The 15900-nt window shown below is 39.3% G+C and overlaps 2 protein-coding genes across 3 annotated transcripts; one reads left to right on the top strand and one right to left on the bottom strand.

The window, feature by feature from the left end:
* Positions 1 to 612: 612 nt before the first annotated feature.
* zc3h12aa (zinc finger CCCH-type containing 12Aa) lies at positions 613 to 7765 on the top strand. Its single transcript, XM_032519009.1, has 6 exons — positions 613 to 818; positions 2218 to 2654; positions 3169 to 3308; positions 5210 to 5444; positions 5629 to 5735; positions 5858 to 7765. Exons 2-6 carry the CDS (start codon positions 2293 to 2295, stop codon positions 6877 to 6879), a joined length of 1866 nt encoding a protein of 621 aa, XP_032374900.1. The 5' UTR covers positions 613 to 818; positions 2218 to 2292; the 3' UTR covers positions 6880 to 7765.
* A 922-nt stretch (positions 7766 to 8687) lies between these two features.
* Positions 8688 to 12621, bottom strand: LOC116691412 (CAP-Gly domain-containing linker protein 2). 2 transcript variants are annotated; one of them, XM_032519010.1, is made up of 8 exons: positions 12418 to 12621; positions 12022 to 12132; positions 11821 to 11905; positions 11359 to 11543; positions 10317 to 10395; positions 10065 to 10218; positions 9573 to 9812; positions 8688 to 8930 (listed from the first exon to the last, which is right to left on the bottom strand). In XM_032519010.1, the coding sequence occupies exons 2-8, from the start codon at positions 12094 to 12096 to the stop codon at positions 8873 to 8875; spliced, it is 876 nt and encodes a 291-aa protein (XP_032374901.1). In that variant the 5' UTR covers positions 12097 to 12132; positions 12418 to 12621; the 3' UTR covers positions 8688 to 8872. The 2 variants fall into 2 exon arrangements, with proteins under 2 accessions (XP_032374901.1, XP_032374902.1); XM_032519011.1 differs by having other exon boundaries at positions 12022 to 12128; positions 12418 to 12605.
* Between the last annotated feature and the right edge of the window lie 3279 nt (positions 12622 to 15900).

Genomic DNA, 15900 nt, shown 5'->3' with positions numbered 1-15900 from the left:
TGTACCTGTGTAATGACAATAAAGTTGAATCTAATCTAATCAAAAAGTAATAATTAGAATAGCAAAATCAACCTTTTTCACCTAATATTTTAAAAGTGGAGTAATGAACACAATATTTCCCTCTGAAATGTAGTGTTGTTGATGTATAAAATAGCATATGATAATGCTCAAATGAAGTATGTTAAACATAATATAATAGTGTTATATTATTGTTTTGATATTAAGGTATTTGTTTGTGTCTTTGATTCAACTTTACACTTAAAAAAATCGGACTACATTAAAGGGGGGTAGTTTTGCCTAGAAACCACAAGGGGGCGTCTTGTCCTTGATATGATCGCTTTTTTAATAATGTAGAGGTACAAAAAGGAAATGCACTGATGTTCACACACAAAGAGCCAAAGGTATGTAAGGTTACTTCAAAAGAAATGACAGAGGCATTGTTCCAGTGTCAAGCTTTATGCTTTATTTAAAAAACACTGTCAGTAATATTTTTCCCCCAAACTAATCGATGTTTCCTCCTATGAATCTTCTCATTGGATCATCTACATGTTGTCACACACTCACTCACACACACACACACACACACACACACACACACACACACTAGAAACGAAACCCTTGTCTTATCTCTGATTTATGCAAATCTTTCAAGGCTCAGCATGCCTCCCCGAGTAGGAGGAAAAGGGAAGAAATCATTTTCTAAGAGGGAGGTACTAGGAAGTCAGTACTTTGTCAAAGTTACTCTACAACATTTACGGGAGTTTTAAGGTACTCCTGCTAACAAACGGGACACGAGCAGAAAGAGACGACCAGTGGAGGTAAATTGATTCGCCTCTGTGGTGAGATTTGTTTAAAGAGCCATAACCTGCCATCCTGTTAGCATGGGGAATGTCTCGTTGAACACTTGTCACCTGAGTAAGGTGTAGTATCACATTCGGTGTCTCTTCTAGCGTAGGACGACGTTTACTCATCTATAATATAGGCTTTGTCTACAATGTAAAATGACAGTGGCGCAGCGTTTCTTCCTGTTATGTTCAGCTGTCTTTATTCAACGCAAGCTGAGAGTGAAGCTGAGGAGACTTTACTGTAGGCTACTGTATACAAGGACTGCAGACTTATTATAGGCTACCTGCATGCTGTGTGGTTGGCTGTGACAAGTACAACCTTTTAGAATTTGTAGCTTCGTCTGATACACCAAATGATAATAGACCATAATAACATCAACAATGGCTAATGACAATACTGTTAATAGTATATTAAGATGGAATGGAAATTATTGGTAATTAGGCCTTTCGTTTATGAAAGTAACCTTAAAATGAAGGCAGTTCAAGTGTTGACTAACAAGCATTTTCATTGTTAATCTGACTGTTGTTTTCTTAATTGTTTGATTAATTTGGGTTTGTACACAAACAAAATGGGTTAGGGTTAGGGTTGTCTCAGTAAAACCCAAGGTGACATCATTACATGTATTTTGTTCACCCAATGGTCCAAACCCCAAAATATTAAATTTACTATAATGAAGTTTAAGACAAGTTAAAAAAGATTTCACATTTGAGCCACAGTGAGTGGCAATGTTGCATAAAAAACAACTGACTGTTTAGTCTCATAGAGATATCAGAGTTTACACAGATACCAAACATGCCAGGCGGAATTTTCGGGAAATGTGTATAAATTATACAAAAGGAATGTAGACTATTTTGATTTGATGGTTTAGTCACATGTCATCTTGGATTATTGTATTATGTGCAACATGGTGGCCCAATGGTTAGCACTGTGGCCTCACCGCAAGAAGGTAACAAGTTTGAACCCTGATTTCTGTGTGGAATTTGCATGTTCTCCCCTTGTGCGCGTTGGCTTTTACCCTGGGCTCTCCGGTTTTCCCCACCACTAAAAGCATGTTCCCCTCCCTCTCTGCCAAGCTGATGTGTGGTGAGCGTCTGGCGTTGTAAGGCTGCTTTGCATCACCCAGGTGGGTGCTACACATTGGAGGTGTTAGAGAGTAGTCCTCCCCCTTGAAGTGCTTTGAGTGTCTATGATAAAGCGCTATATAAATGTAATGAGTTAATATTGTTGAATAGTTAACTCACTGAACCAATTTCAGATATGTAGGGTCCTGTGGAATAAGATTATTTGTACTTGAAGGGAAACAAAATGTGAAGAGGATAAATTATGTCAAATAAACCTGTATTCCTAATTAAATGTACTTTTTTTCCTCAGTCAGTGGATGAATATCACCCTGAGGCTGTTTAACGTGTCTTCTATGCTGCTGAAAAGAGGCTTAGATGCTCCAGGATGGATCAGGCACTTCCCAGCCAGAGCTCAGCGTCGGACTTGCTCGATCCAGACAGCAAGGAGCTCCAGTTCAGAGTGGAGTCCTTCAGGAAACTGGGTTACTCCTCAGCAGAGGTAAAGGCTGCTCTGAGGAAGCTGGGCCTAAGCACAGACACCAACTCTGTGCTGGGAGAGCTGGTTCGCAGCAGGACTGTCACTGCACCCTACGTGTCCAATTCTGACAGTGACAGCCAAAAGGACTCGCTGCTGCCTACCAGTTGGACTCTTGGACCCTGCAGAATCATACCACAACTCGGGGATCAGAAGAATACAAACACAGAATTGAGGCCTATTGTTATTGACGGCAGCAATGTTTCCATGAGGTAATCTTGATAAGCTCCTTTCACTATTTTATGGGATCAAAGATCATTAACTTAATTTATAATTCACAGTTTTTATAACTATTTTTTGCTACTTTGAACTGCAGACAGTACGCAAAAAGTGACATAACAACCAAGAAAGGTGTTGTTTCCTTAAGAGTGTTAGACGCCTGTAATTTAACTTGTCAAAATGCCATCAATCATTGTCGTGTTGTCATTTAACTCTGGTCCTGAAACATCCATTGTCATGTCATTTTAAAAAGGGGGGCGTTCACCACCCTGCCTGTGCATGTTTAAGGCCACTGCTGCAATATGCAAATTTTAGGCACACACCTTACAATCTCAACCTTTCATATAGACATTGAGTGAAATACAGGAAGTTCACAGTGAGTAATATTCCGAGAGAATATTCAAAGGCGTGTGGTGTTTACACAGATCAACGGAATTTTTACCTCACCCTTTTATGTTGTTTATAGTCAAATTGTTGTACTAATCTTCTCTTCCATGTTTCTTACAGTCATGGCAACAAGGACGTGTTCTCATGTCAAGGCATCCAGCTTGCAGTGAATTTCTTCTTGGACAGAGGTCATAATGCCATTACTGTGTTTGTACCCACTTGGCGCAAAGAGCAGCCCAGACCTGATACCCCAATAACAGGTGAGGATACAAGAAATGCACACCCAAGCAGACAGATGGTGCTCATCTAGCACAGGAGTGCTAATAGTGTGTTAGTAGTGTCAGGCAGACTAACTAGCTTACCTTTTCAGTTAATAGCCACAGCACTGAACTTAATTTTTAACAGGGGGGACGGACCCAGTTCATTTTGTTCACTCATGACTGGCAAACCGACCCATGAATGACTCTTTTTGGTTCTGTATTTTTTGAGTATGAAAGAGTTTCTTTGGCTTTTACAATCTTTCAATATGCTTTTAACAAGAAAGTAACTAATGTGCAATACAGCTGAGCCGACAATGACACCATTGATGGGAGCTCCACTTAGGGCTACTGATTCGCTCAGTAGCAATGGTTCACTTTTAAAATGTGTTACATGTGATAGAGGTTTGTTCCTACATGGCCTGAACACCCCTTGGAGACAGTAAAAAATAAAGAATCAATGTCTCCGCAGCTTTCTAGCCATCAACACTTTATAAAAGCGGAAAATACCGAAATTGGGGGGCTAGACTGGAAGCCAGTATGCATACCTTAAATTAAATGATTATTTGTGGCTCTTCTTATGTTAAATAAAGTTATTGCTGACAAATATGTTCATAGGCATGCAAGTCACTCCCATTGACTCCCGGCCAACTGATCCCACCCAAGAAATAGTCCAACACATTAACTTGATGTAACTTAATTGTCGCTTTAAAAATAAATAAACAGACAAGATATAATAGTTGATATAGATACTAATTCATAAGCAAACTTTAGAGGTGTCCTACTTTGTTTAACTAGCCAGGAATCAGTGGTTATTTTGCTTTTTCCCTGAAGACATATTTTCTTTTATAGAACCTTTCTTTTTACAAGAAATATGAGTATGACTACTACTTAACTATATTGCTGTATCTGTGATTCAGTCCCACAGTAGCTATGATCTACTATTACAATGCGGTCTGAGGCAGAACTACTGTACTCATGCCAAAGCCATGGGGCAACACAGTTAAGATTGCGTAACAGAGATTTACCCAATTGGCTACCAAGTTATGCTTCCATATGAAGCTGACACAACAGCCAGAGCTATACATTTCAGACAGCTGAATCACTAACGTCTCTGGGTGTACCTGAACAATCCAGATTACAGTACTATCATATCTACATAACTCAATCTCTTTGAGTGGGGAAGCTGTCTTTTATTTAGTCTAAATGCAACATGATTTAAAGATATGCATGCTTATCTTATGTATGGTATCTTCAACAGCAACAAAGGGTTGACCGTCCTTTTAAAACTGATGCATCATCACCTTGCAGCTCTCATGATTTATTAGAAACTGTGCACCCTGGGTGAAGCAATACAAAGGTTATATTTTTAATCCGCTAACAAGGAAGTAAAAGTCAGCTCACAGTCATTCCTGGAAAAGCCCCATCAGGAAGTACAGCTGTGTTTTCCTTCCACACCTAGTCTACTTGCATAGTTAACTGTTGACAGTCATCTACAGCAAGCGGTTATGTGAAGAAAGTCACTTAGTTAGACAAGTGCTTTTAAGTGTTTGTGGTTTTTGTCTTTAAGACTGTAGCTCAGTCTAACTTTTATGTAACCTGGCCTCTTGTGTAATAAGCACCTACAATGTGTGTATTATGTTTTTATTCAGTCATTTTGCAAGGAGAGTAATATGATTTAATGTACATATCAGATTCTTATACAGGTGATGACAGATGTCTTTTGTTTTCTATTTGATTGGTGGTGCTTAGTGGTGTTTTGTTTCCCCGACCTGCGGCTGAGGATCATGACAAATGTGTGTTACATCACAAAGCTATTCTTATTATAAACAAAATTCAATGAAACCTGTAATGTGAGTACCTCTCTCCACAGCCATCTGACTCATGGTTGTTTGCACTTTTAGATCAACACATCTTGATAGAGCTTGAAAAACGAAAAATAGTGGTCTTCACTCCATCGCGCCGTGTTGGTGGTAAGCGAGTGGTTTGCTATGATGACCGCTTCATCGTCAAGTTGGCGTATGAGTCGGATGGAGTGATTGTATCCAATGACACCTACCGTGACCTCCAAGCAGAAAGACCTGAGTGGAAGAAATGCATTGAGGAGAGGCTCCTCATGTTCTCCTTTGTAAATGACAAGTAAGCAATTAGCCTGTTTTTCTAACTGAGCATGTGAGGTTTGACATTTTAATGATGTTTAAAGTTGTTCCAAAGGGAATATTTTCTCTTAAGGGCGTAATTAGTTAAACATAACTATTCAGCACCCAGCGGATTTGTCACAAGTGAATAAAGAAATCAGTTATTTTTGTTTGTTTTTGTCTAGGTTCATGCCCCCAGATGACCCTCTGGGTCGCCATGGCCCCAGTCTTGACAACTTCCTTCGGAAAAAACCTCTGCCTACAGAGCAAAAGAGACAGCTCTGTCCATATGGTAAGATATGATAAACACAGAGTTCCATTCCTTTAGAGTTTTTGGACAAGGAACTAAGCTAGTTCCCAAATGAGATGACTTATACGTTTTGTGTGTGTGTGTCACCATTTTTGTATCCTCAGACAAAAAGTGCACTTACGGCCTCAAATGTAAATTCTACCATCCTGAGCGGTCAAACCAGTCCTACCTGTCCTTGGCTGATGAATTGAGAGAGAAAGCCCAGATTTCTACTGTAAAAGAAGAGAAAAATGCCAGATTATCACCCAGACAGTTTCAGTCTGATCCTGCGCCTGCTCATAATGCCTTTCCCCATCCTCAAGACTCTAACACAGAGCACATTAGAGACCAGCAAAGTTCTTCCTATTCCGGTGAGGTTTGTGAAAATACACTGCTGTACTGGAAGGATCCTCGACAAAGTCCAAAACAGATGCCCTGTCCTTTAACAGGGGGCCAGTGTCAAAAAGAGCCTGTGCCCAGTCATTACTATGCCAACATCTCTCACGAGTACCTGGATTCTGGCCTTGGCTCTTATGAGAGTCAGTTTTCTGACTTTTCGCATTACCTCAACAACTCCCACAGGCTCAGGCCCCAGCAGCAAGGTGCCCTCCCTGGACCCAGACTTGCCCCAGTGCATTTAGAGAAAAAAAACACCAGCCAGTCGTGCAGGTGCTGTTCCCATGTAGTGCCCTCAAGTGCCCTGCAGCATAATGTAAACCCTAACTCCAAGGGTCAACCCAAATATGACACCTGCCCTCCTCACATGTTCCCGCCTGGTGTGCCACACCAAAACAGCCTCCCCAGCCATCTCCATTACAGTGGACCGCCAAATCAGCAAAAATACTGGTCAGATCCCTTTCAGGGGCTGCCCCGAGCCCCAACATCTTATAGCGTCCCCTCTTCGGTCCATTCCTCACACTCCCACAACTGCTCTTACAAAGGCAATCAATACCACTCCTGGGGCCAACCACAGTCCTCCTGTGCTGTGTTTGACCCACAAAGGTTGGAACTCCGCAAGAATCTGCAAGCCATCTTTAACCCTCATCAAGTGGATACAGTCATGGAAATGTTTCCACATGTGATGAATGCGGAGAAACTGGCTGCAGAGATCCTCAACCTAAAGGCTCAGGGAGGGATATTCCGATAGTTCCTCTGATGATTTTCTTCCCTTGCATCCTCTTCTGTCAGAACTAACATAATACTCATGTTGACTCTCTATCATAGCAAATGAGGAATCTTCTGAGAAGCTTTTAGAGTGACTATGGTTGAGTGATTGGAAAGCTAATTGAAAATATTTTTTATTTTATGTAATGTGCCTTTAAAGAAGTGCAGTTTGCCTTTCTATGTATGAAAAGTTAAGACAATCTGTTTTATGCATTTGTATGACATTGTAGTCAAATGTTACCTTGCCATCCAGTGTTTTGGATGAAAAGTGCCTCTAGACCAAAAGTAGTTATGTCTGAGTTTCTAGAGTTTTGACTGTTGATGCATATTGTGTCAAATGTGATATATTTTATTCTTTTCCCCAAAATTAAGTTCTCATGCAATAACGAATCATGCTATATATAGTATAAATTACTAGCTCTTTTTTTACTTTCACTGTAGTTCTCAAACCAGCTTGCAATATTATCTCTGTAAGGTGTAGTATATTTCAATATGCTGTGGCTGCCCAATGCATTCAATTATCTCAATCCAGTCAAGGATCCAGGCTCCCAAATTGTATTTACAATAAATCCTGACCTAACAAGGAATTTGAGAAGACTTTGACACTAGTGATTGCTCCTGTGTCATAACCCTTTTCCTGTAAATTGGCATGAGTTTCATAAACTATTCAAAGTAAAAGTGTTGGTGTAATACGACACATGTATTAGGGTCACTGTGAGATTGAAACATGACAATACAAATGTGAAATTTGGTTCTCATGCAGATTATATCATTTTAGAAAAATCACTTTATATACTGAAGATACATTCATAGTAAGCATGTCAAGGAAAAACCATATCATTAAAACTTGTCATGTCATGTGTCAGGTATGATGTGTGTCTTACATATCTTAAATATGTATCCAAAGTTTATCAGGAACTTAGTATGAGCACTCACTTATGCTTACATCATAACTTATTGCCCAAGACTCCTACCAAACTCCCTCACTAAATTTCACAAGTAAATTTTCTACGCACACACAATTTTCTACACAACCGTTTTCCTGGAATAATCAGGGAAAGCCCAACAGTTTAACAAACTAAGAAATGTTGAACTCTGCATCTCATTTTGCAAGCTTAAAACTCATTTGGTTTTTCCACTGTCTTGGGGGAAAAGGTCAAGTGCAATTTTGTGTGCGTGTGTGCGTGCGCGCTCAAGTGACAGACTTTATGCAATTGAACATAGTTTAGCTATTCTGGAGTTATTGTTGAATGACACAGTTTGGCTCTACAACTATTTGATGGATTGCCATGACTTTTTGTACAGACATTCATGGTGCCCATCGGATGGATCCTTATAACTTTGGTGATCCCTTGACTTTTACTCTAGATACCACCATCAAGATGGATTTCTCTGAATTTTGATAAACACATTTGGTCCCTAGAAAGGAAACTGAAATCACGTCGATCCTGACTACTTTTAAATACCTGCAAAACTAATGACGTTAGTCTCTGTTGTACTTTGGTTTCAGTGCTAATTTGTGAATGAAAGCATGCACGCTAAACTAACACGGTAAACATGGTAAGCATTATACTTACCAAACATTAACATGCTATTGTCATTGTGAGCATGTCTAAGCATTAAGCTTAGGGCAAGAAAAACAGCTTTTTAGAGCTGTCGTCATTGTTTTTAGGCCAGAGTCAGCATTTCTCAGTAAACACACTATTGCTTGTTTTGTCTAGTTCACCAACCAACTCAGCAATAAAACAGCAATTACTTTCTGCAACTCCAACATTGATGTCCGCCCAAGCACACATAACGTAACTGTTTGTCGAAATTAATATTTTTATTGTTATTAAAGTATATACTTTAATACAAAGATTTATGGCATTGTGATAAGTTATCAAATCCATGGATGTAACTACTGTTCTACATTATGTTGGCCCTCCTTTAATGCATCCAGATGGTCAGCTCTACAACAGCAGTCTGTACTTCTGTCACTCCCAGGCCACCAGTAGTTTGTGGAATGGTACAAAGGCACCATAGCCAGGCTTGCTGCAAAAGACAGAAACAAAAAAAACTAAATATTAATGATAGCTTGTTTAATTTAATTGGCTCAAGTACAAGTAAAGAAAAATCATAGGAATGTTTTAAGATGTTTATTTAGTTAGTAGGAGAAAATTGTCCCTGTGCTTATTGTATTTCACAACTGGCTTTCTTAAGAAAAGACTACATTTGAGCCCTGTTCCCAACAAGGAGTCAAATTTGTCCTTCCTGCAGGCAAATAGGTCATCTCACATTCTGAGTTCATGCCCAACCTCTTAAATGCTGCAGTCTGCAAACCACAGCCTGAGATTTGCATATCCAGCTCAGCCAATTAAGTGCAATGAATTTGCTAAACTGTGTCTGGAGACAATGTTTGGCTCAATACCTAAGGACCGCAGTATGATGCTTTCATTCATAGAGATACTTTAATGTGATTTTATGTATTTAACCAAGGCTTTGGGAACCATAGTTTAATAACAGATATTCCTTTACAAGTTAATATAAATAGGCTGTGTACATCTCCAATGTGACATCTGATTGGAACCAATAAATCCCAGTGCAGCACTGAATGTCAGGTTACACATCCTGAGATACATTAAGAAGCTACATGTTGCTTGCATATACAAAGTAAGAAAATGGGATCAGTTTTACCATTCAAAGTAGCTGAGTCCCCTGTGACTGCCATCATGCAATCCATGATCAGGTGTCTGCAGCTCTACCCCAAGGTGGAGATCTGCCTCCCCCTGCAGGTGGCCTAGGAAACGAATTGTTCCTGTGCTGATCCGTCCAGATGGTAGCATGATCCTGACCCGGTGACCCAGCTCCAGGTCCATGGGGGAGTGGGGTACAAAAGCCCGATGAGGCCCTGTAGAGGTCCTCCATGACCTTACACTGGAAGACGAGAGGGTTGAGTCAGTAAAAAAAAGATAGAGATCAATGACAGCTTTAGAAACAGTGATATTACATATGTGATTGGTATCTTTTCTTTAGAAAAATACTTAACCTATGAAGTGAAATACAATAAAAAAAGAGTAACTTTTACAAAATCTGTTAACCATGAGGTGTAGTTTGAAATTTTGGGAAATCAAACTTACTTGCTTTCTGGCAGAGAGTTACATCAGAAGATCGATACCACTTTTTTACCTGGTGGCTGAAGATGAGGAAGAGGAAGGTCTCAAGCTCAGTGCTGATGATGATGATGTGGATAACTCGCTGCCAGACAAACTGCTTGTATAAATGTCGCTCCTTGAAGAAGCATCAAACTCTCTGTGTTGGTGCATCATTCTTGGGAGACCGCCTGTTCATTAGAGAACATCCTTTGACATCATGATTGAATTCAAAAGCATGCATATTTCAAGCAGCTGAATGAACTCAGTGTGTATGACTGCAATTTACTTGAACACTCCTCCAGCGCTTCTCCATTGTTCACTCCTGACTGCTCACCACAATCGCCCACTTTCACCAACACTTCAACCTGAGAGGCCAGCAAAGGAAAAGGAGACAAGTTATCATTACTTAAGTCCAGTTGTGGAACGTTACAAAGTACATTTACTTAAGTTTTTTACTAGTAAAGTACAAGTACCATAACATCTTTCTTAACTTGAACGTTTCCATCGTATGCTAATTTATACCTGAACTTTGCTATCATCTTATTTTAGAGCTATAGTTACTAGATACTTTTAAAATCCCAAAAAACTTTATCTACAACATGTCAGTTATAAAATATTATTCATTGTTACAGATTAAACTACCAATAGTATGTAGTTAAAAGAGTTTCGCCAAAACCAAATGCAACATTAACATAGCACTTGCATATTATTACATCAATAATAATCCATGAATCCAATAATATAATATTATGACACTATAACATTGACAATAGCACTCTGCATTATGAATACTTTTACTTTTGATTTTTTAAGGACATTTTTGTTACTAATCGGCTACTTTTGTACTTTTAGGTACTTTCCTCTTAAGTGAACATTTAGAAGCATGACTTTTAATCTAGAGTATTTTGATAATGTGGTATTGCTACTTTTACTTAAAGCTGTGGTAGGCACAATATTTTTGGCATTGTTGGCTAGAAATGCCACAATAATCTTTCAACATGTTGTAATTCAAGTGGTCTGAGAGAAAACTAGACTTCTGCACCTCATCTTGGCTCTGTATTCAGGCTTTAGATAATCTAGCCGTGACAGAAGACTTTGGTCAATCACAGTTAATGTCAGAGAGAGAGAGCGACCTATTGGCTTTTCTGAGCATGCATTGCCCTTTCAGCAAAAAGGGGAGAGGGATAGCTGCAGGAACAGGTCTCACTCTACTTAAAAATGCTAATGTTTTTTTGCATTCTATCCAATTCAGAATTAAGTAAATTATTTGAATACTGAAGTCATAGATATAACTTCAAACACACACACACACACGTTCACAAGCAAACCTGGTTACGTAGCTCTTCCTGTTCTCTTCGCAGCTCCACAAACCTCCTTTCACATGATACTTTATCACAGGCGACCTTGGTCTTGAGTGACAGTATCTCTTTCTCGGTTTTGGTTAGTCTTTTATCAAGAGAAGTTGCACGGTCAGGGCTGCCTGGTATGGCTGCGATCGCTTTACTTTCAGAACCTGACAAATAAAGTCAAATGAGGTCATTACATCATATCTACCACACATGTTGAGGAGATGTAAAGTAGGTTTACAGTAGGATGCAAATAGACCTTTGGCTTCTATATACAGCTTGTTGTTGGTCTACAGTGAACCCTTATAGACTCAATAGTCAGATTTTATTCTATCATAACAATTCATTTCAGGGATACTGGAAGATCATCTTTTATAATCTTTTCCAAAACACAAAAAGGATCAATGCACATTTAAGCTTGTGGCCCTTTGAGGAGATTCTTACCCACAAGCTGTTTAAGCTGTCGGCGTGTATCCTCTGTTATTTGCCGTTTCCTTGGCAAGAATTTGATTGCATTGTATGGGCATATCTGAAATGCAAATAAACATGGTTTATATTTACTATACATGAACCTATCAAAACATGTTTTTGATGACATATCCAAATTTCAATACAAATGACACATTTTAGAGAGCATATACTCACCCAAAGGAACCGGCAGGTGCACAGTATCCCCTTGAATGTCCATGTAAACACAGTCCACAGGCTATATGCTGTCATGTTAAAGCATGTTCACCTCACATTGTGGTAGTGTGACTGGGGAAAGAATTACCACTAATGTGATTTATCTGTTACAGTTCATATGGTGGTGAAGTAATTCAGATGAAATGTTAATGATCTCAACATTATGTGTGCATTGATGACCATAGTTTAACTGAACTGTGGTCTAATGAGTCCAAAGGATCAGGTGTAGGCTGCTAAAGAAAGTAGGCTATGCCATCTTGGATGCTGCCATGCTATGACTTACACAAACAACTACACATAACAACATGGATGGAATCTATACTAGTGGAAAATGTACAGATAGAGCTGGACACTGACCTTTGCCAGAAGCTCAACTGTAGTTTGGGAGGAAAGGATCCCATGTGGGGGTTATAAGGAATTGGTAGCTCCCATTTCTGCTCAATAGGTCTCTGTCCTAGTCCATGATGAATGCTAATATGGCACACAGAGCTCACAGACCTGTTGCAATGCACCAAGTCCGTGTGAACAGTGCTCCTGAAGACTGCTGGGTAGGTAAATCTGTCTAATCCTCTTAGCCATGCAGTTACACAGTCCAGTTGCATCCAGGCTGCTTAATTTGGGCTACTGAGTCTTAACTATAAACAATGTGAATAAGCCTCCACATGTAGTGCAACTCTTAGCGCTGTTTGAGGGAGGAGGATTCGGTGTCAACAACCATCTGTTCTGTCTCTCTTTTTACTCAGTCGTAAGAGCCAAATAGATATAAACAAATGTCCTTTTTAATATGCAGCATACTTCATATACATTTCCATAGTGTGACAGCATCACATACATTTTTTTCCATTTGCTTGTTGCACCTCTTCATTAGTGTTTTTGACACTGAGTACAAAAGTCAACCCCAAAGGACTTTAGACTTTAGACTTTCTCGATGGCCATTCATGAAGGTCCGTGGACATAGTTAAACGTAGAAGAACTAAAGATAACAGCTGTGAAGTAAGATGACAGCGACACTTGCTGTCCAGTTATGGGCAGATGAAATACAATAAAACAGATGATGACTGAATAAATTAACAATTGTGTAAACTAGGACTTTGTGGTCAATGTTCAAGGAAGCCATTATTATTTTTAAGAGATCCTTTCAAATGCACTACTACGATTCATTCTATAGTCTAATTTAACTAATCTGTTGTACTCATTGTAAAAGCTCAGACAAACTAATATATATTAAATATGTAATATAATATTCTACATGTCTTGTGTAGGCCTATCTGTTATGGATGTGTGTGTTTCAGTTTCCTGTTTTATTTTTTAGTCTTTGTTTTCTCCCTTGTCATGTCTTATTTAACTTCCTGCCTTGTGTTTTCCCACCTTTGTGATGGTCTGCCCAACCCTGATGTGTTTCACCTGTTCCTGAGCCCTTATGTCACCTGTCCCTTGTTCACCTCATTATCTGTTGTATTTACTCTTTGTGTTGTCTTTGTCTAGTGTCAGATCATTGTTTGTGTTTTGGATTGTGTGTGTGTGTGTAGTCTAGCCTTTTTGTCTCGGTGTTCCTGTGATTCCTGTTTTTGATTTCCATTACATTTTGTACTACTTTGCCTACTGCATTCAGGACTCCTTTTGTTTGCGTGGATTTCATGGTATTAAATCCACAAGCTCACCACTGCCTACTGTCTCTGCATTTGGGTCCGACATTCTCTTATTCCGCTAACACTTTAATTTCATTCAAATGTCCATTTTGTCGGATTAGTTTTTTTATGACTAAACCGTGGAAAGCAGTGCAAGCCTGACAGAGCATCTCTAGGGGAGAAGTGTCTGCTGATGTCTGTGGATTGTAGACTTCAACAAGGCATGCACTACAAAGGATTTTCCAGCCAAATATTACAAAGGCCTATTTATCTAATTCTCTATTACTGCATGCATTAGAGACGTACTGAAGTTTGTTCTGTGTTCATTGGATGTGGATGTTAACACTCAAATTAGAGCTAAATGTTGGAAGTTTAACTTGTACTAGTCTATATTCTTGACGTTCCACTTCCAGGATTACTCCGTTGCCGCTGGACAATCCGCCTGATTTCATTTCTTTAGGCAGGATATCCGTTGCCTTTGGCCTTCTTTGTGTTGACATTTTAAACTCTGGTCGATTTATGAGGACTGTGGTTAACCTTTTCCAGATCTCTGCAGGATAAATCCAGTCACTTGCTAGACTATCTGTCCAATCTGTTTTCTGTTGCACAACTAAAACAACTTTTAAACTTGCATATGTTCCACCAAGACAAGTTCCCTCAGAGCCTATTTTGCAGTGGCACCGCTGCTTTTTTTCCCAGTGCTTAGCACTTAACAAAGCCCAAGACAATTGTGATTGGTTTAATGAAATGCTAATAAACCAGAGCGCGTTTTCCCCCCCATCCTCGAATGCTATGTGGAGTAGCCAGACTAACCTTGTACTAACTGTCTCATTTCTTTTCCAATGAGCATGAACCCAAAGAAATGGGTCAGTGACCTACGTAAGGTTTGCACACTAACGGGTTGCTGTTGCCTAATATTGTTTAATTTTGATTTGCATGGTGAACACTGTGCCCTTTTCCAGATTTCCAGACTATGCAAATCTTTTGTTCACATTCGTATACAGTATTCCTCATCATGTGGATTTTGACACCATTTATTTCCTAAAAGAAAATGTTGGAGAGCTCTGAGGAACTGAAACAATGACATTGGGTTCAAAATGATTTTGCTATACACTTTGATATTGCACAGAAGGTCTATAATCATAAGGTCATTGCCTAAAATGTGACAAGTGAGATGCTTGTTTTGTGTTTCACTACACAAACTTATCTATTTTCACATAATAAATAGCAGAGTGTTTATGATTTTTCTGTGTGCATGCTGGTCAGAAACAGGATTCTTTAAAGAGATGTTTGTTCAGCCTAAACCACCACATCCTAGTCACTGTCAGGAAATCAAGTGTGAAAAGGGGCAGCATTTCTTCCTGGTTGATTGTCCTAATAATTATATAGTACAAGAGGCTTTGGTTTCAAAGTAAAGCTGGGCTTTCAAGTGAAATGTGAGTCTGCATACTGGTTAATTGTTGTGTGTGAAGGCGTATAAATTTGTATAATAGGTGTATAAATTCATCACTTACATGGTCAGCTTCTGTTCAGGTGTGCTGCATCTGTTGTCTGCATTCAGAGAGACAGAAAAACACACTTTCACCTCAGGTTGTGTCCTCATCAATCATTCACACACATGCAAACAACTTAACACCAGTAATACATTCCCGGCTTTGCAGCTTTGCAAAAAAACAAAATATCTGTTATCTTTCCTCACATTCATTCATTTGACAATGAGCTTGCATGCCAATCAGACAATAATGTCTTTGTTAAGGACAGTTTTGGAATTTTGCACATGGTGATAAGGAAATACTGTATACAAACGTAGATGTACTGGTGAAAACAATTCACCTTATTTTGGCATTCACAAAGATGCTGGGCAGTTTGCTATCAGAGTGTAGTATGCAGTTCTGTGATGTCTGAAGAAGATGATCCAATTTGGCAGATTTGTCCTTTCTGCCATAGTAGTCCTGAAAAAAATTCCATGTTGATCACTGCATGCATGTGAACGTGTTATAAGTATATGTGAGATAAAACTGTATGGGTGTGCATGTATGTTGTTTGTATCTGTGATTCCACGGCGCCTTTTAACGGCGCTTTGACATTGATCGACGTAAAAAACGGCATTCTGACCGTTTAAAACGCGATGCGGAAGTGACGAAATGTGACCCTTCTGGCATTCCAGATAATGCTGCTCTTTTTTGATCAATAGAATGTAGAAAACATTACA

This window comes from Etheostoma spectabile, chromosome 6, assembly GCF_008692095.1.
Source record: "Etheostoma spectabile isolate EspeVRDwgs_2016 chromosome 6, UIUC_Espe_1.0, whole genome shotgun sequence".
NCBI classification, from domain to species: domain Eukaryota; kingdom Metazoa; phylum Chordata; class Actinopteri; order Perciformes; family Percidae; genus Etheostoma; species Etheostoma spectabile.
The sequence above is the reverse complement of the archived record's forward strand: the minus strand, read 5'-3'. Positions and strand labels throughout refer to the sequence as shown.

What these genes read in the sequence shown, in the direction of transcription:
- zc3h12aa (XM_032519009.1), top strand. Translation starts at nt 2,293, where the DNA reads ATGGATCAGGCACTTCCCAGCCAGAGCTCAGCGTCGGACTTGCTCGAT. An exon ending in ACCTGATACCCCAATAACAG is followed by an intron (nt 3,309 to 5,209) that starts GTGAGGATACAA and finishes TTGCACTTTTAG; the next exon opens with ATCAACACATCTTGATAGAG. An exon ending in GAGACAGCTCTGTCCATATG is followed by an intron (nt 5,736 to 5,857) that starts GTAAGATATGAT and finishes TTGTATCCTCAG; the next exon opens with ACAAAAAGTGCACTTACGGC.
- LOC116691412 (XM_032519010.1), bottom strand. Translation starts at nt 12,096, where the DNA reads ATGACAGCATATAGCCTGTGGACTGTGTTTACATGGACATTCAAGGGG. An exon ending in ACAGCTTAAACAGCTTGTGG is followed by an intron (nt 11,544 to 11,820) that starts GTAAGAATCTCC and finishes TTTATTTGTCAG; the next exon opens with GTTCTGAAAGTAAAGCGATC. An exon ending in AGGAAGAGCTACGTAACCAG is followed by an intron (nt 10,396 to 11,358) that starts GTTTGCTTGTGA and finishes CTGGCCTCTCAG; the next exon opens with GTTGAAGTGTTGGTGAAAGT.